The sequence below is a fragment of the Cucumis sativus genome, chromosome 2 (assembly GCF_000004075.3).
Source record: "Cucumis sativus cultivar 9930 chromosome 2, Cucumber_9930_V3, whole genome shotgun sequence".
NCBI lineage: Eukaryota > Viridiplantae > Streptophyta > Magnoliopsida > Cucurbitales > Cucurbitaceae > Cucumis > Cucumis sativus.
In genome coordinates this window covers 13,366,695-13,385,541 of record NC_026656.2, presented here as the reverse complement: position 1 = coordinate 13,385,541, position 18,847 = coordinate 13,366,695, and the positions used below count along the sequence as shown (strand labels likewise).

General features: G+C 32.5%; 3 protein-coding genes across 6 annotated transcripts; 2 read left to right on the top strand and 1 right to left on the bottom strand.

The window, feature by feature from the left end:
* Nucleotides 1–1,795: 1,795 nt before the first annotated feature.
* Nucleotides 1,796–5,863, top strand: LOC101220927. Of its 2 annotated transcripts, none has more exons than XM_011650994.2 (5): nt 1,796–2,289; nt 2,527–2,659; nt 3,484–3,630; nt 4,540–4,772; nt 4,877–5,863. In XM_011650994.2, the coding sequence occupies exons 2-5, from the start codon at nt 2,536–2,538 to the stop codon at nt 5,693–5,695; spliced, it is 1,323 nt and encodes a 440-aa protein (XP_011649296.1). In that variant the 5' UTR covers nt 1,796–2,289; nt 2,527–2,535; the 3' UTR covers nt 5,696–5,863. The 2 variants fall into 2 exon arrangements, with proteins under 2 accessions (XP_011649296.1, XP_004147049.1); XM_004147001.3 differs by having other exon boundaries at nt 1,798–2,289; nt 4,534–4,772.
* Nucleotides 5,864–7,570: 1,707 nt separating this feature from the next.
* On the top strand, nt 7,571–10,990 carry LOC101220459 (pre-mRNA-splicing factor syf2). Its single transcript, XM_011650993.2, has 7 exons — nt 7,571–7,758; nt 8,335–8,491; nt 8,733–8,950; nt 9,029–9,269; nt 9,785–9,921; nt 10,013–10,241; nt 10,667–10,990. The coding sequence occupies exons 2-6, from the start codon at nt 8,368–8,370 to the stop codon at nt 10,238–10,240; spliced, it is 948 nt and encodes a 315-aa protein (XP_011649295.1). The 5' UTR covers nt 7,571–7,758; nt 8,335–8,367; the 3' UTR covers nt 10,241; nt 10,667–10,990.
* A 729-nt stretch (nt 10,991–11,719) lies between these two features.
* On the bottom strand, nt 11,720–18,149 carry LOC101220222 (heparan-alpha-glucosaminide N-acetyltransferase). 3 transcript variants are annotated; one of them, XR_004214708.1, is made up of 14 exons: nt 17,975–18,147; nt 17,458–17,595; nt 17,203–17,284; nt 16,949–17,025; nt 16,013–16,113; nt 15,540–15,666; nt 15,119–15,235; nt 14,943–15,028; nt 13,985–14,051; nt 13,684–13,762; nt 13,461–13,552; nt 12,479–12,622; nt 12,242–12,358; nt 11,720–12,048 (listed from the first exon to the last, which is right to left on the bottom strand). XR_004214708.1 is itself a non-coding variant. In XM_031881495.1 (13 exons), the coding sequence occupies exons 1-13, from the start codon at nt 18,080–18,082 to the stop codon at nt 12,320–12,322; spliced, it is 1,257 nt and encodes a 418-aa protein (XP_031737355.1). In that variant the 5' UTR covers nt 18,083–18,147; the 3' UTR covers nt 11,720–12,319. The 3 variants fall into 3 exon arrangements, 2 of the variants coding, with proteins under 2 accessions (XP_031737355.1, XP_031737354.1); XM_031881495.1 differs by having other exon boundaries at nt 11,720–12,358; XM_031881494.1 differs by lacking the exons at nt 11,720–12,048; nt 12,242–12,358 and having other exon boundaries at nt 12,364–12,622; nt 17,975–18,149.
* Nucleotides 18,150–18,847: the final 698 nt, after the last annotated feature.

The window sequence follows — 18,847 nt, the reverse complement described above, 5'->3', positions numbered from 1 at the left end:
CCTTATCATTTTTTGAACTCTAATAAGAAAGAAAAAAACCTAAGAGAATTTTTAAAAAATAGAATATTTAACAAAAAATATTTACCCTTAATTTAATTAATTTTGTCTTTTAGTAGTTTTGTTCTATAGAAGGTAAATAGCTTGTCATTTTTTTTCTATTTTTGAAAAACTCTTCAAAACTAAATATAATAATTTTCAATACATTCATCTTCATTAAACAATTATCCTAAAGTCAAATTTTATTTAGGATCGTTACATGTATCAGAAAGAAAAAGAAAAGAAAGATGACGAGAAAGGTTTACGATGGAGTATTTGATAATGTTGCTGAATGATATAAAAAAAAGACAAATTTCTTAAATTTCAAAACGAGGGACAAAAACTACATTTATTTGTTTCTTTAAATTTTGCCATTTAAACTTATTTTTAATCTCTAGATTTATAATTTATTATACATTTCTCAAACTTTCATATCATTTTAAATAGAGTATTTAGGGCAATTTTCTTAATACTTTTGTGTCAAACACTTATACAATACCCTAATGATCTAAGTGGAAATACATTTTTCTTTTCATATTTGCACAGAAGGTGTTTGAGTATTAAATTTCAGCCTCTAGGTCCTCATATTTTAATATAATTACACAATTGGTGTAGACAAATAAAAAGTCAAAAATAATTCTATATAAAGGTTAGAAGAGTCAATTTTTGTTTGGTAAGAAATTATTCTTTTTTATTACAAATAATTAGACTGATGACAATGTCTTTTTAAATGTAAATAATTATATTGAAACTTTCTAAATCTAAAAACAAAAATGATAATTTAAACATAACTCAAAATGTATGCTATCCCTTAATCCAATATTCTACATGTTTGAACTTAAAAAAAAAATTGAATTTATGTAGAAAATATACCAACATTTAAAAGTACACATCTGAAATTTTAATTTTTGACATTTTCCAAAGGCATTGTAAATTTTTGCTAAACATCAAGTTCAATCTTATATTTAATAAATCAACTAATTTTTTTTACCATTTTTTCTGTTTAAAAATAATTCAGTTAAAATAATTAATAGAGATTATCATAAATAACAAAATATTAAAATTATTTACCTAATATAGTAAAAAATAATTAAATAAGTTTTTAGAGAGTTTGAATAATTTCAATATTGTGTTATTTTGAAAAATATACCTAAATAATATCAAATTTTGGAAGTTGGTAGGTGATTTTTAAGATATATATATATATATATATATGTTTTTAAAATGACATTTAAAAGTACAAAACTTAAATTCAACCAAAGTTGGCCATAGCCCCACTAGCCAACCTTAATCTTGGGAAACACAAAATTCCATTCATGGGAAAAATATTTTCTACAAAGTTTTGAAAAAGAATCATAAAGTTTTTTAAGTCGTTGAAATGGTTTTTCTTATTTTTTTTAATTATGCCATGATTTACAAAAAAAATCAAAATCAAAATTGAAAATTATTAAGTAACAAATTTTGATTAAAAAAAATAGCACACAACAAGGTTAAGAATGATGCGTCATAAATACTATAACCTAAAGAATTGCCGAATGAGCAAAATGAGCCTAGAGGGAGATGCTCTCATAGACTAAGATTGATGCCAAGCCTAATCAAACAAATTGCCGGACATGTTCACATAGCTCCATAAGATATATAATACTCTTTAAAATTAAAATGACTTTGAAACTCTGATGAAATAATCTAGATCAATTATCTTATAAATAGAGGATATTATTATAGATTCATACGATTATTTTGAATTCTATTCCCAAACTCTTTCTCTAACATGGAGTGATACATAAAAGACAGTTACAAATGACAATTTTCTCTTGCAGTGAGGCGTGAAGGTTAGGTGCTAAACAGTTTATAGACTCAAACTATGGATCATTCCACCATAACAAAAGGCAAATTTGAGTCAAACTGAAAAAGAAAATAAATTTCAAAAAATGAAATGGGAAAGTCAAACAATTTCGCCGAACTGACTTTGATGATCAGACTGTACCAACAACCAAATCGGAGGCGAACTAAAGTTACTTGCTTTCAATTTAATGGGGTTTCCACTTTCCACCCATAATTCCGACCAACCCTCCACAACTGGACACCTTCATCGCCTCTTCTTTTTCATCTCAAAGTTCTCTCTACAAACCCCTTTTTGCTTTTTGCTTTTTCTTCTTCTTCTCTATATTGGGTCAGATTTTCAACACCCTACTACAATCTCCCTATTGGGTTGGTAGGTTAGAAGAACAAACACTTTGATTCAACGGACAGGTTTGTTGCTGTTCTGTATTTCTTACTGTTTGATTGATTGGCTTAAGTTCTAGGGTTTTAGATTTTCTGTGTTGTGGTCTGCTCTTCTGATGATTTGTTTGTTTAGAATATCATGGGAAGGTCTTTAGGTTTTTGTTTGAGAATCTGTGAATGGAATGTTATTATTCAAGTCAAAGTAATTATCTAGAAATGGTTTTTTCTCTCTCTTAAGAATTTATCAATCTTTGGCTTCCACAGGTTTTCTAAATGGCTGGAAAAGGGAATGGAAGATTAGATTGTTCACATGCTTCCAATCCCTACCATGTTTGCTCTGAGTACTGTTTTGAAAAGAAGGGTGAAAGCAAGAAGCAGATAGTTAGGAAGGATTCAGGTTCTTTAACTTTACTCTTCATTCATTCATGCAATGTCGGCTAATTTTCAAATATGAGTTGATAACTTTTCCCAAAACTGATATCCATTAGACTTTGTCAACTGTTAGATGGTATAATTATATTAAACTTAAGCATTTGGGTAAATTGGGATTTAAGATGGTTTCTAAGTAGGTTGGTTCAGATTTTCAATGAATGGGACATCTGATTCCTCATATTTTCATCAAATATGAGTTATAACTGTCTCGCTTTGTTTCTGACCCTTGTAACATTTGACTGCTGGGTTAGATTTAAGTTGTTAAGAAGTCGACACAGTGTTTGATAAATGAGTGCTTATTGCAGCAACAAATTTTCTAATCCCCTAAGTTACATAACTTCTTGAGCTCATTTTTTATCTTACATGCTAGCTTTTATCATTCACTTTTTGGCAATCTAAATGTAGATAATTCAAACTTAGGTTTCTGAATATTTTTTTTTAGTTCAACAACATCTGGGGTGGTTGATCTCTTGGTTGAGGGTATTTTCTTGGATTGGTTGAGCTTAGGTTGGCATAAATGTAATATATATTAAAGCTATTAACCAAATATTCACATATGATTTCTTTTATCCATCTTTTTTATATCAACCATTAAAATCAACTGACAACTTGACTTGGAATTTTCGCGAGATGTCTTGTTCCTACATTTTGAACATATTTTGTTCCAAGACAAATGACTTAATCATTGAATATCTTAAAAGATTCATTTTTATGCGTTGTGTAAATTGATTTCCATCAAGTATGACTGAAGTGTATATTATTTCTTTGTCTCCATCCCAATTTATGAAGGCGATAGTGCTTGGAAATTTAGTAGCGAACGTAAAAAGACAGTTCGTTCAGATTGCACTAGGGGATCTAATCCTTACCATAACTGTGATGAATTCTGCTCCAACATGACCACTCAATCTGGTAGGCCAAAAGCAGAAAGGGGTTCAGGTATTTTTCCTTGGCTTAGCTATGTTTTTCTTAAGAAAAAGAACCTTGTTAAATCATGATAATCACAAACAGTGTAGGAAAGTAATGCAGATTTGATAGCCAAGTAACAATTCTTTTACTGGTCATAGAAGTTTGAGAGATTAAGGTTCTGTTTAGCATACTCTCTGGTTTAAGAATTTTTTCTTAAAGTACTTTTAAGAAAAATCTTTTAATTGCTGTATATTTTTAACAGTGCTTTTAGTGGCAAACTTGTTTAGATACATTACATTCAAAAGTGGTTTTCTTAACTACAAATGTTTTTTCTTACTGCATATTTTAAAGATATTTGGTAAATCACGTTGAGAAGTCATTTTTGGATAATCATCTTGTGTTTCTCTGAAAAGAGTTCTGAAATTATTTTACAAGTGTTCTTTTATGCATCTAGATTTGATTAAAAAGTGGTTTTAGTTATCTAAAATTAACTAACAAAAGTTATATTATACACACTTCAAATTAGCTTTTCTTCCAAAGGCACTAATACCAAAAGTGATCTGTTATTATAGAAAAAAAAAAAAAACATTTCTTTGGTCTCTAGGATTTAGAATTTTCTACTTTTAGTCCTTAAGTTTTGGGTTTGATTTCAACTTAGTTCCTAAGTTTCAAAATATTACGAACTTTACCCTTGAGGTTTCAGTTTGGTCCCTAAGTTCAAGATTTACATTTTTAACCTTAAATTTTCACTAAATACTCACTTTCAGTCTTTAGCAAAAAATCAAGGTTAAAATTGTAAATCTTAAAACCTAGGGACCAAATTGAAACGAAACTCAAACCTATTAAGATCGACGATGATGACAATACGTAGCATTTTTAGGCGACATTTTAAGAATGTCAGTCTATATCTGAATCTGCTGATGCATTTTTCAGCTGTAGGATCAGGTGGAGCAAGGAGGGATTCACTGCCAAAATCGCCCCGAAAACTCAGTGATCCTTTGGCAAGTGCTGTTTCATCCAAACCTCAAGTAACTAAAACATGTGTTCCCCCAGAGAGTTCTAAAACATCTGTTCCCCCAGAGGAAAGAACTCACTTTGTTGAAGACTCTTTGACGATTGAGGAGCAAAATAAGTTTTCTAAGTTGATTCTAGTTTCTGCAAATGCCCTGAAGGTCCCTTAGCTTTTCATACACACAGGACAACACTTAACTTTGTTTACCTTTTTCATAACTAATTTAAATCCCACTTTACATATTTTCTTTGTCTTACATGGCAGGTTGAGGCTAATAATCTCCAGAAGCTCCACAAAACTGAGACTTACTCAATTACTTCTGTGAAATCAAAAGAACACATCACTAAAAGTTCTGAAATTTCTGAATTAGTACAAGATGAAGATCCTTCAGTTCATGAGGAGGAAGAAGGTAATCATAAAACTACTTCACCTAATATCACTAGCTTTCCTTTCCCCACAATGGCTCCTAATCAAAAAGGAAGTGACGAGAACGACGTTAAATCTGTATCATCTGAGCCCTATGTACCTGTGGGGAAGTACCACGTTAAATTAAGTTTAGCTCCCATTCTGCAATCGATCTTCAATAAGCATGGAGATATAGCTGCTTCATGTAAATTGGAATCAATTTCGATTCGTTCTTATTATCTGGAGTGTGTGTGCTATATCATTCATGAATTGCAGCACACAAAATTCTCTCAGAAGGTGTCCAAGTCCAAAGTTAAAGAACTCTTGGCCATTCTCAATGATGTAGTGTCTTCAGGAATGAATGTTGGTTGGCTGCATAGTATACTAAATGATATTGCAGAAGCTGTTGAATCCAGTGGCCAACAATTTACTCTGGAGGTGGCCAAGGCAAATTGTGACCACGAGTTGGAGCTCATCAAGAATGAACTCGAATCTCAAACACAGGATTTGACAAGAAAAGAAAAGGAAATGAATGATGCGAAGGCAAAAGTTGCCGGTACCAGAGCTCGCTTGAGTGAGCTTGAGTCCAAATATTTACAGCTGAACAAGGAGATTTCATCTCTGCAGTTTAAGGTTAATGGTTTAAAATGCAACGACTTGACTGATGATCTTTTGTAAAGTTTGTGGTACTGATTTATGATTTGCTGTCATTTAAAGATCATATGAAACCTCCTACGAGGCTAACTCTTAGGGAAGCTAGAACAGAAATACTATCATACAAAAAGATGTAACGAATAACAAGTTTTGAGCTTTCATGGCAGTTAGTTCTTGCATATATTTTGTTTTTGCCGTTTTTCCATTCTATTTTTCCTTTTATTTCTGTGTAGAGTTGGAAATTTAACTGGTGAGACTCTTAACTTTGAATATCTATTAGATAAGTGATTTTTTTAAAGATATTAGGAACTTGATCAATAATGGTTTTTAGACATAGAAATTACAAAATGGAAAGATTTCTTCTACCTTATAAGCTTTCCTTTATTGATGTTCACATTTACCCTTGGCTAAAATTTAGCATTTGATATTATGAATTATATTAACTATGCTCGTTTCATTTAAAATGAGAGCAGTAACCACTTGAACTTGAAATTTTGCACAAAAAGAAAAGCAATTTGTTAGTGTCAACCTCGAAGCGTCTTGAATCACCTAGTCATCACCTTACTTATTTTCAGCTAAGATATTTGAATCAACGTTTTAAGATCATATTAGTTTAATTCTTAATCTAAATAGGTCAAGCCATCCATTTAACATAATAAGTGAAAAACACTCCACCTGAGCTTGACCAATGGTGAGATGTCTAAGATATGTATGCCTAAATGGATCCATGCATGCCTCGTTCATCAAATGGGGAGGTTGACTAGGTAGTGCATATTAGCTTTGGGCTTTTGGTTAAAATTTCCTCTCTTCTCCTTGTGCTCAATTGGGTTCTAGATTTTGAATTTTTGGTTTAGGTTTCATCACTCATGTCCAAATGTATGCATAACACAATATATAGATATGTTTACAAAATTTATTTTGAAAATGATAATAGTTAATAGAAAATAATTCTAAAACAACCCAACAATAAACTATTTTATCAAAGGTGAAGTTTAGGTTCAAGTACATGAACCTTAAATATAATTTGTCTAACAAAAAAAACAATATATTAATAGTAAAAAATAGAAAAATTCTCGTTTCAATCCAATTCATATTTTCGGGTTGGTTGGGTTGGATTGGGTCTGTGGTAGGATTGCATTGTGTTTCTAGGATGACTTTCAAATTTAAAGGATCGTCTAGATCATGATACATGATCTCGAACCTTAGTTGCACCGAGATGAAAGAATTCACCTTTTAAGTCATTTGATTTCGAGTATGCAATCCTCCGAGATGAAAGACTTCTTCATTTAGTTATAGGATCTCGGGTCTTAGTGGCATCGAGATGAAAACATTTTGCCTTTATTTTATTCAACCTTGGACACCTTGGGATGTTCGAAATGAAAAACTTATTCCTTTAGTTATTGGATTCCGGGCTTAGTGATACTGAGATGGCCTAGAATGAAAAGAATTCTGTCTTTATTTTATTCAATCTATGGCCTTAATTGCACTAGATGACCCAAGATTCCAATTTTCCATATGAACTCCGTATATGTATATATATATATTAATTTGGGTTGGGTTAAACTTAATTTTTCAAAACCCAACCTAAAAAAGACCAAAATTTTCAATCAAACCCAACTAAACCCACGTTATAAACTAACTCATTCATATAATGTGGTTTGGATAGTTTATTCTTGCACCCCTAATTCTATCAAAATGATAGATACCAATTATTTATATGAATGTTTTTATAGTTTGATTCATTTTGCTATGGTCATAACTTTTTTATGGATGTGTTTATAGTTTGATTCATTTTGGTATGATCATAATACCACTAAAAAGAATATTTTTTTTCTTCTCATGAAATAAAAAAGAAAAAGAGAAGAAATTGATAGATTTTTCTTAAACTTTAATTTGGAAGTGGTAGAGAAAAGAGTATAATTATTTATAATTTTGGGAGGGATCTTGTGCAATTCTTCTCCCTTCTTCCCAAAACGCGAAGAGGAATCTATTCCCTTCTTCTCCTTCTTCTTCTTCCTCTTCCTCTTCCTCCTCCTCCTCCTCCTCTTCTACGTGTTCTAACCCAAGCGGAAAAACCTAGGCTTCAGGTACTGTTCTGTAGCTCTCTTTTAGCACCACTCGTTCTTTTATTACTTTTCTCATAGTTTCCTATGCTTGCTTTTCCTTGAATTTCTGTTTTGCATCGCAAGATTTGACTGGAAGTAGCGATTGTTTTCATGCTGCTATTTCTGTTTTTTTTTCTTGCTTGTTCGCTTTCCGGGAATACGAACAATAAAAAGGATTGTTGTTTCCCCCACTTTTTGGGTCTGTTTTTCTGGATGTTTTAGTGGACTCAATCCTGTGTTATGTTGCTGTTCTTCGCTTCTTTTCCCCGGAAGTTGAATTGTTCTAGTTGGTGCAGGAATTTATTTTGGAACATATAAAGGCATATGTAAAAGAATCAATTTTCCATCGAATAATTGCGTTGGTTCGATAAATTCGGTTGATTTAACAAGATTCAGTTGGAAATTTGAATGTTTTTTTTTTTTCTTGTTTGATTGATCATGTAATGCGACCATTGCATTCAATGATGCCCTTTTACGGTTGTTTTGTTTATGGGTTTAAGAGCCCATAATCCTTTTATAAGATTTTTGAGCTCCATTTAATTGTGTCTCTATTTGCAGTGTATTATTGGAGTAAGATAAGTTGTTGCAGAGATGTCTGATGAAGGAAGAGTACACCCTGATTGTAGAAATGCTTCTAATCCTTATCATGAATGTAGCGAGTACTGCTTTAAAGTAATAGCTGAATTGAAAGCCCGGAGTCAGAAAAACGAGCCAGGTTTTGTAGCATACTGCAATGTCTTTGCAGTTACCTTGAGCATCATAACTTTCTCTAATTGTCATCACTGCTTACCCTTTTATCGAATTATTAACGCCCTCTTCGATTTACTTACTTCTTCAAAATTGGCTCTATAAATTGCTTAATCGTCTTTGATTCCCTCCACCCTTCAGTTTTCTGATTATGTCATTAGTTACCTTTTCCTTCTCATTTAATTTTTTCTTGTGAATTGCGATCACAGTTCCCACTTCATCAGAAACTGTACAAGCTGGTCGAAGTAGTGGTTCTTCCAGTTTTGTGCCTCCTGATGAGTATGAAGATCTTCATGATGAAAAGCCTGATGAAGAAGGGCACAGTGATGGTGATCTTGACAAATTTAGTGGCGAGGAAAATGTGGAAGGAGACTTCACAAAGCTCACGGGGAGGAAGAAGAAATTGTTTGAAATTAGGCTTAAGATGGTAATTTTCTATAATTTTTTTAAAAAATAACGATCAATTATTATTGAGTAGTCATTGACTTAGGAATGGTGGATGCAGAATGAGGCTCGGAAAGCTAATCAAACAGCAATTGCTGCTGAGAAAAAGAAAATGGAACCTCCATCAGAATCAAGAGGCATTTCTAAACAAAAGTGGCTTGAGGATCGGAAGAAGAAAATTGGGAAGCTTTTGGATGCAAATGGCTTGGATATGACAAAAGCATATATGTTAGATACACAAGAGGCAGCAGAAAACAAATATAAGAAATGGGAGAAGGATCCAGCTCCCTATGGATGGGATGGTGAGTCTCTATTCTTTTGTGCACATGGGCTCTTTTGAATACATGCAACTGCACCTATAATTCCCTTTGACATAAAATTATACTATGCTGATTTTAGCTTTGTGTGTATAGACAGATGCATCTTTTAGTAATTTGATAAGGAACCCTATTATACTGGTTGATGATGGAAACATGATCTGATTCTAGGATATAGATATTATGTGGTGAGATGTCTAGGATACGTATGCATACTCCTGCACTAATTGGTGTGAACTCTTGCCATTGCTGATATCTTCTTTCTTATTCATGTAGTATGGTTTTTCATAGCTATAGTCCTCCATGTTTCTCTCTGGTACAGAGCCAATTAAATTGATGGTTTAATTTTGATTTGTATCATATTCCAATGTAATTACTTTTCTTTAGGGATGGGGGATGGCTTGGGTATAAAGTTTACTTAACTGGTTGTATTTGACCTATTTCTTGCACTATGTTAACACTTGTATTACAAAAAGGTTAAACTACGTTTGTTTTGACAGTCTTTAACCAGAAAACGTTGTATAATGCATACAAAAAGAGGACGAAGAATGTAAATATTGACCTTGAGGAATATAATAAAATGAAAGAATCTGATCCTGAGTTCTACCGTGAGGCTTCAAGTCTTCAGTATGGAAAGGTAATATTAGTTCCACTGTATAATTTCCAGTCTCGACCGTAGATGCAATTACTAGATTTCTTAGGATGTAGCTTTCCCCTCTACACTGCAGGCACCTAAGATTTCAGAGGATAAGATTGACAATATGGTGAAAGAACTCAAAGACCGAGATGAGAAGCGAAAGTCGTTTAGCCGTAGGAGGAAGTTCCATGAAGACAAGGATATCGATTCCATCAATGACCGTAATGAGCATTTCAACAAAAAGATTGAGCGGGCCTTTGGTAGATACACTCTGGAGATCAAAAACAATCTTGAGCGAGGAACTGCCTTACCTGATTAAGGTATTGTTTAGAAGTGGCTCTGGTTCATAAGTCAAGTTAGTTCCTTCATGCAACTTTTTCTCTCTCCATATGCTTGATGCATGTTTTCCTCCTTTTATTGTTTTTTACTCCCTGCTAAGGAAGACGTTCTTCTACGTACGTGCAACCTAAATGCACCCATATTCATGTATCTCTTTCAATCTCAAAGTGAAAAAGTACTTTTAAAAAAGAAATTTTTGTGATGTGGCAACTTGGAATTAGGCACTTGGGTGGGTGGGCTGCGAAAAGATGGTGCAACCAAGTGTTTTACTCCTTTTTACCCTTGCTCCCCTTTCTCTGTTGTAACAAAGTGTATCTGTTTGGCTGAAATTATGTTTTTTTTTTTAATTTCTAACCATGGTTTCCTTTGCTTGATTGAATTTTATATTCTTTTTCGTTTTGTGTAGGATTTTCAAGGAAGATCGGAATTCTAGTAGTTGGGAGTATCTAAAGCCTTTCTTCTTTAGTTTCGAAAAGAAGTTATTTCTGTAAAAGATTTCTGGCAAAGCTACATAATTCTCCTTTTAAGTGAAGAGAAAATTGTAAGGTCACATGTCTTAGATTGCAATGTACCATGTAGCAATATATTTGACAATAGCAACTTACTTTGATTGTGTTTCTTTCATTGTGAATACCTTTGTTTCAACAAGTACGAATTAACCCAAACAAAGGATATCATTTTTTCTCCCCCTTCTTAACAAATATAGTAAAGAACGAGTAATTTTGACTTACTGATAACAGTTCCATCTCGTACGAGTTAGATTTCCTTCCAAGTCAATCTGTGCTTCCACGACAACAAAGAAATGCTTCCTAGTTTGGTAGATTACTTGTAGATCATGTAGCTATCATTGTGTATTGTGTGTTTATAGTAGTAGTAAGCAGAAAGTTCGATTATCAACATGAGCTTATTTCTCATTGGAGGAGCTATCACGACATTGCATATTTGTAGTTAAATATATCCTTCCATGTCATATATTTGAAGTTAACTAGGTCCTTACATAATGTGTCAAGTTCATTCGTCCACCCTCCTTGAAAACTATATTTTTAAATTTTAAATTTTTTTCATGTTGGTTTCTAGGTTTTTGTTTAATGGTTTTTTTTTATTAATTACAAAAGAGTTTAAAAAAGAGATCAAGATCCTAGGCTATGACCATTCTTGGAGGTTTTTTCTACGATACCACTTCTTGAGGATGATATTAATATCTAGAAGTGATTAAGCTTTTGAATCATGAGTCTCTTAGACTTCATAAGGACTAAATTCCTGTTAATAAACTATTGCAAGTGTGAGGAGAAATCTCTTTTTGTTATACTCTTTGTTGTTATAATGTTTTAGTTCATTCTTTACATTCCAAGTTGAAAATTGATCACCTCCCCACTGAGATTTTAAGTATGGGTTGAATATATTGTTAATGTACTAGAAAATATAAATATACATTGCATACATCAAAATAAACAATCAGTTTTTCTCGTAAATATTGTGAAATTTTCATTAATTATAAACATTAGAACACCCCATCAAATGTTCAAGCTCCTAAGTCAAAACCTCGTTGGCTAATAAAGGCTTTCCCCTTCAAAGGGAATAATAAAAAGAATTCTCAGTTCTAGGAGTTGCACACGTGAATACAGCTACAATTTTTTTTAATCAATGTTAAACATATATAACATACATACCAACACTACAAATCAAGTAATGATCATCGTCCCGATGACTCCATTGCCTTCTTACCGACTTCAAATCTTTGCTCATTATTTGCAAGGTGATTTTGAACATGGTGGATAAATCTGAGCACTGTGGGTTTATTGATAAGTAAGAGTATGTTTAGGAATGATTCTAAAATGATTAAAACCATCTTTTATATTTTTAAAATTACTTTGAAATATGCTTTTAGTCAGTCAAAACTAATTTTGAGTGATTCAAGACCTGTTTCAAAGTAATTTTAAATAGGATAAAAATGATTTTGAATAATTTTCAAATCACTCACCCAACATGCACTAGATTATCATGGCAAGTTAACAAAATCCCAAATGTTGAATACTCTGCAAAGGTACTCAGAATTATTTCAACTTCGAGCTTTGACATGACTAACAACCCAACGCACCTGTAAGAATTCAAGTCCAAACAAGATTGAAATGAGTCTCCATTATTGCGAGAAATAAAAGACTCCCCCCTTCTCACCGAACAAACAAACAAATAAATAGCTCCATTGTTTAGTGCTTACAATGTTATTGTTAGGAGATTTCCAGTAGAATCCTTGGAGCCCAATAACGAGTATGTTAGAGATTACTAAAACATAAATACTTAAAGAATGCTTCCCCATCCATTCCAGAGCACATGTCAGTCGTCGATAGCCGTGGATATCAACCTGTAGAAATTAAAATATATTCAAACCTCACTTGAACAATTTTTTTTTTTTTTTTTTGTCTAAACGGAAATGACTCTTTTCATTGAATTGGTAAAAAGAGACTTAATGCTAAAAATACAATAACAACCAAACCAAAGTAAACACAATGGATAAGTGTTCAAATAAGAGCAAATACAAACACTATAAGTATTAAGCTGAAAAATATGGCATTTAAATTTAAGCATAGATCTCGAATGGAAAAATCTGCAGAAGTCCTTAGTTGTCCGTTTAGTTTGGTTACACAAATTACATAGGATGGAATTTAACACAAGGAAAAAGCGTAGTGAGTCGTTCTTTATAAGACGCCGCCCTGATACTGTTATTTTTAGACTAAATCATAGAGAACACTTGTTTCAAATACTCTTAAACTTAAAAAAGTTTTAAAAAAAGTCTTCAACTTGGAAGAAAGAATTAAAAATACTCTTCTATTAGCTTTTTTATAGAAATCATTGGTACTGTTTCAACCATTAAACTTTTAAAAGTTTCACTAATATTTTTATAAATTTTTAAAGGTTTCGAAATATCTCTACAGTTAGTATTTTCTTTCAAGAATATTCCTAAAATTTCAAAAGTTTTATTAATACGGTTGACCCTTCAAAAAAGAATTCAGAAAATGGCGGTTTCCAAAGTTTTGTGGGAAATTTTTTATTTGGAGATTTGTAGGGATTTTATAGTTAACCGAAATTTTGAATCAGAAAATTGCTATAACAATCGGACAAATGAGGGAAAAATGAGAGCGTCTTTCTTCAATTATGATAGTTTCATCTTCGATCCAAAATATCAAAATGGATGAACTCACCAAGATATATAGAGCACAAAAGATTATTCCCGCTGACGCTGAAGTAATCAACATATAGCTGACCGTATAGAGAGATTTATTTACAGGGATACCTGAAGGATAATTTCAAAACTAGAATCAAATTCAAAATCAGATATTGTAAACCATAACGAGTGACCATGCCTAGTTGATATGATGATAGATACGTGTTAATTGAACAATGGATCTTCCATCAAGTTTATACCTATAAAGACAAGGAATATTCCGAAAGCCAAAATCTTAAACGAGAGTAAGAACCAGCCATTGGTGCGAGTTTTGTGATCCTGGAAAATGTTGAAGCGATGCAATTAGTAAACAATATTTTACCGAAACAAGGTAATCAAAGAAAAGCACGAAGGATGAACTGACTGCTTTCTCTAAGGTGGATTTATATTAGAAGCAAAATATCCATTATACTAAAATTTCCACTGAAAGAAGTTAATTGTGTGAAATGTGAACTTTGTAATCAGAGTAATGAGATACGCAAAGTTATTGCTCAATCTCACCTGTGCTCTGGCAAGAATGTGACCATACTGAAGTCCTATTATGCATGCCACTGTAGCAGTTAAAGAGCTGTAAAAATTTCAAAGATGGGGAAATGAAAACAAACAAAAAGAAAACTGATGAAAGATCAATCAAAAGGGATAATTGAGTCTGGAACAAAGTGAATGTGGTTTATTGGTCTGTTATCTTTACTATAGATCAAGGGAGGGAGAAAAACCAAGGTGTGATAATTTTATTATTTCCTAATACTCATAAAAGTACAATAAAAAAAGTAATAAATAATACTCATAAAGGTACAACGGAAAAATATTTATAGGCAACACGAGGTTAACTGAATAAAAAAATAGGACAAAACAAATTACATAACTAGCTTTCAACCTGATCTAAGCCTACTATTTCTAACGGATATACATGTGTTCCATTCACTAGCGCATTTTGATTGTAAAAATAAAAATCTTGGTTCAACATTATGCAGACGAAATTTTAAGGACATGTAAAGTCTTTAAAGGTCTGGTTGCAAGTTTTGTCTCTTTTATTTGAGAAAACAAAGAAACATATTAATAAGTACAAAATAAACACACAGGATGCGAGAAGATAAAAAATCAGGTAATAATAGCAATTTTTAAGGAAAAAAATATAACTTGTATTCAATAAAGCATACGAAATGCCACAATCTAAAGATTTCATAACTTTAAAATAAACAATTTGTAGGGGGGTTAAACTTTATCGCATACATCTACATCTCGATGTTAATATTTGTCCTATGTATTTCTCTCTAACCAAATGGTCTAACGTAAAACTAAGGTTGCACATTTTATAAAGCACTTTTCTCCTCACCAATCGTTCCCCATAACATCTCGTCAAAAGAAAAAAGAGCACACTTGAAAAAGTCCCATGGATCAAAATGAATGCATAAATCTTTATAAATACAGTTTATTGAGAAGAAGTATAGATCTTCACCTTAAAAGACCTTCTGGCTCAAAAGGAGCACGACACCATGAAGGTGAAGTCTCAGGAAATTGACCGCTGGAGGAAATATTGCACTCCTTCAAACCACATTCTTCATTAGGGCTGATCCAAATGCACGACAATGGTGAACATTACAAGATGAAAAAAAAAAAACGATTCACTGATACCTTTAGATTTCTGTAGACAGGTTTAGTATACAAATGGTGAATACCAAGAACATAACGATCAATCATGCCGGCAGAATTACATGCGGGTCCCAGATCACCTCGAAGAGAACAATTCACCTACAACAAGAATGGTTTTATTTTCAGCGGAACTTATAGTCTAAAGCTCTTCCTCTCTTTCATCAAATAAAGGACAATATTGTTCGGCAGCCTATAGATTTGAGGCCAAAGCAATTGTACATCGTTGGATTTGACAAGCATCATTCGAAATGCAAGGACTTCATCCTTTTAATACTAATTCTCACCTCTTTAACACCAAATCATGAAGATTGGTCTCTCTCCTTTTCTAAATAGCAAATGTTGGATATTAAAAGTAAAGCTAAGAGAGAAAAGAAAGAGAATATGGTACTTAGAATTTCCCTACCTTGTAAACGTAGCTTCCACTTAGTGGAAGTGAAGAGCTGGGGGCTGATATTTTAAAGTCCCAATCCGGAACATATAAACCATACGATAGTCCCATATACAATGACAACAGAAAAAATATAATACACCTGCAAATTAAAAATGCTAAATGTGAAAAAAAACATGATAAATAGAGAAGTTCTTATAAAAAGCAATCGCTTATTGTTAATGGTCATTTCAATGACTCTGATAACATAATTTGATGAACCATTAACATCAAATATATGAAAGTCTGTTAAACCCTATAGGAAAAATTTGCAACTAAACTCATGTATACAAATATCATAAAGAGGTCATATCTAGTAATATATTAAAAAAAAAATTCTTAACAGCATTATACAGTATACACCTAAAAAAAGAATGAAATTGATATTTACATACTCTTGATATAATGCATATGTAATATGAACGATGGTGCCAAAGTCATATCCTTACCAATGCCAGCTGAAACTCTTAGTATGTTGAGCTTCTTCACGTGTGCAACGAGTTAGCCAGATCTCACAGAGTGCAGCAATCAAGTATCCAATGGATATTCTCTACAATAAATCAAAAGAGACACAGAACATGATTTTATATGTTGAAAGGAGGAAGAAAAGTTATTTAGACCAAATCCCTGCCTATAAGTTTAAATGTTAGGTTATTTTGTCAACTTAAAATCCTAGTTTGGAAGCCATTTGAGCTATCTGGCAAGTATTTAGTGGCAGAGGAAATCATATCGTTCAAAATCCAAATCATCTTCCCTTCATCCGTTTATGTAGTAGACACCCTATCATTATATGCTCTGCTGGGAATAAACTTAGACCATAGTTATAGAATATGCTTCATGATATGAAACCTTAGTGGCTTGAAATTAGAAACCTTTGAGATATGTGAACGGTGAAACTCAAATTTACAAACACTAAACCCAATAAATCTATACGATTTCAACTCTAACGATTAAGTTAGGCATGAATGGTCCAAAGATCAAAGCTCTTGAAACAAAAAACAAGTTCCTTAGCTCAAGGTTTGAAAACTCTACAAGATAAGATGATCAATCCTCTTGGTATAGAACTCAAAACAAGAACAAAATCAAAACTCATGGCTCAACTTGAAAGCAAAAGCATAAAGGTTAAAACTCTAGTCGTCGTTATCTATGGTACAACTTAATGGTGAGTGTTTAGATATCCTTCCAACTAACCATAAATGCCACATCATCAAATAGAAAAGAAAGGACGAAAAATGCCCCTAATGTACTTTGAGAAACAGTAAAATTAAAAAGCAATTATATGACAATAGTACTCAAATAAGAAGCGAATCATAATTTGAAGGCCATGAGCAGTTCATATCAATTGTAGCGATTGAACAAAGAAACAGGATTACGAATTGCAACACCTGCAAAATGCCAAGCCACCTAATGCTTTCCAAATCAACACCATATGTCAAAGACGTTATTCCATGGAAGTAACCACCTGAAATAATTTGGAAACATGATGATTCATCTTAATCAAATGCAATCAATGTAGAAAATCTAAACCACAGTATGTCACTAACTACAATTTGACACTCTAAGTTCACATGCGATTATGTCACCATAATCTAATGAATATTAAAATATTTGGTCCAAGAATAAACAGCAATAACTTCACCTTGAAGAAAAACTCCAAGAAGAAAGAGGTACAGGCCCCTGCATGCCGCGTTCCTTGCAGCGGCCACCTTACTTTCTACTTCCTATATTAAGCAATCCTTGCTCTTAGAAAAAATCCGGATAAATTTAACAAAAACAGAAGAAACCACGATTCGTCTCGACAAGTTTTGTTTCCACTCATAGAAAAGGTCAGTAGCTCGTTGAACGAAGAAATCAACAAGAGGATAAAAATTCTTGGTTGAATCCATTCACTTACTTTATAAACAAGAGCAACCGAAACTCCCGCGATAAATAGAAACCAAGGCATCACAAAATCAGCCAAATGAAGTCCAATCCATGGTGAATGAGAAATAATTGGTAAAAAAGAACCACCATAGTCCACAAGCATCATCATCTATACACAGCAGGACATTCAATCAAATAATCAATCATCAAGAATTTAGCAGGCAGTAACAAATTCTAATCTGCTCGCTAAACTGAACAACTGAAGAAATGATATTCTCATCTTATGCCATACATTACAGAAGTAAAACGTCATCAAAGTAAAACTCAAAATCCGAACTAACATAAGTTACAAGAAACTAATGATTTCTCCATGCGAGCTCCAAACTAAATCAAATGCATTAGTTTGAACATAAGAGTAAGATTCAGCTTCAATTAGATTATTTTTCAGCTCTCGCATTCTCAATCCAAACTCAAATAAAAACCTAGTCAAACAAGGAGATGCATTCAGTGAATCAAAAGATCCAGAGAGGGAAAAGGAGAGAACTAACAAAGACGCTAAGGCCGCGAAAGACGTCGAGTGAGACAACTCGGGGAGCCTTGCCAGAGGACGCCGGTAGCTCCTGTTGATTCTTGAGTAGCGGTCGAGAATCGGCCATTGATTCCGGCGAGAAATGCTGAGAGAAGGGAAAAACGATCAACGTCGCTGAAAGTCATTATTTATTTTGTAGTTTATATAGTGCTCTTTTTCCATTGGCTGGAAAATCCGACAAAAATGTAATGCGTAATTCAAAAATATATATATTATTTTTTAGATCTTTTTTTTAAAAATTAATTTCTTATTTTTGATAACTATTTTTTATTATATAGAATATTATATTTCATGATTAATTAGAAAATTATTAATTTTCTTCATGCATTCTTTTGATGATATGGTATTTAAAAAAAAAAAAGATTATACAGCTCATCAGAAACATAAAGTTTTATCCATCATGTGCCTTAACAAAACCAAGAAATTAATCAATATGTTCGTTTTTTCGTTATTAATTTTAAAATTTGTTTATGAAGTATTTAGTTTTGATCGGGTGGATACGATATCAATATGTTCGTTTTTTTGTTATTAATTTTAAAATTTGTTTATGAAGTATTTAGTTTTGATCGGGTGGATACGATATCTTTTTGATGTTTGGAGTAAAGAGTGTAATAGTAAAAAGTTGCAAAGTTTAGATATGAATTCTTAGAGGCTATAGTATAAAAAGTTATGATAAGATATAAAATTAATATTTTCTAGTTTTGAAACTCAAAACTCTTTTGGACAAACAAAGAATGAAATTCACAACTCTTATTTTCCAACTTCTTCCACTGAACACTACCCATATGAAGCTTTATATCATGAAAGAGGTATAAAATTCCTTGATGATCTT

Excerpts from the sequence above, each read along its gene's own strand:
- LOC101220927 (XM_004147001.3), top strand. The coding sequence starts at position 2,536 with ATGGCTGGAAAAGGGAATGGAAGATTAGATTGTTCACATGCTTCCAAT. Across the intron at positions 3,631-4,533 it reads AAAAGCAGAAAGGGGTTCAG|CTGTAGGATCAGGTGGAGCA; the intron begins GTATTTTTCCTT and ends TGCATTTTTCAG. Across the intron at positions 4,773-4,876 it reads TTTCTGCAAATGCCCTGAAG|GTTGAGGCTAATAATCTCCA; the intron begins GTCCCTTAGCTT and ends CTTACATGGCAG.
- LOC101220459 (XM_011650993.2), top strand. The coding sequence starts at position 8,368 with ATGTCTGATGAAGGAAGAGTACACCCTGATTGTAGAAATGCTTCTAAT. Across the intron at positions 9,270-9,784 it reads AGCTCCCTATGGATGGGATG|TCTTTAACCAGAAAACGTTG; the intron begins GTGAGTCTCTAT and ends TTGTTTTGACAG. Across the intron at positions 9,922-10,012 it reads CAAGTCTTCAGTATGGAAAG|GCACCTAAGATTTCAGAGGA; the intron begins GTAATATTAGTT and ends TCTACACTGCAG.
- LOC101220222 (XM_031881494.1), bottom strand. The coding sequence starts at position 18,082 with ATGGCCGATTCTCGACCGCTACTCAAGAATCAACAGGAGCTACCGGCG. Across the intron at positions 14,052-14,942 it reads GAGCCAGAAGGTCTTTTAAG|CTCTTTAACTGCTACAGTGG; the intron begins GTGAAGATCTAT and ends AAATTTTTACAG. Across the intron at positions 13,763-13,984 it reads ACATTCTTGCCAGAGCACAG|GATCACAAAACTCGCACCAA; the intron begins GTGAGATTGAGC and ends AACATTTTCCAG.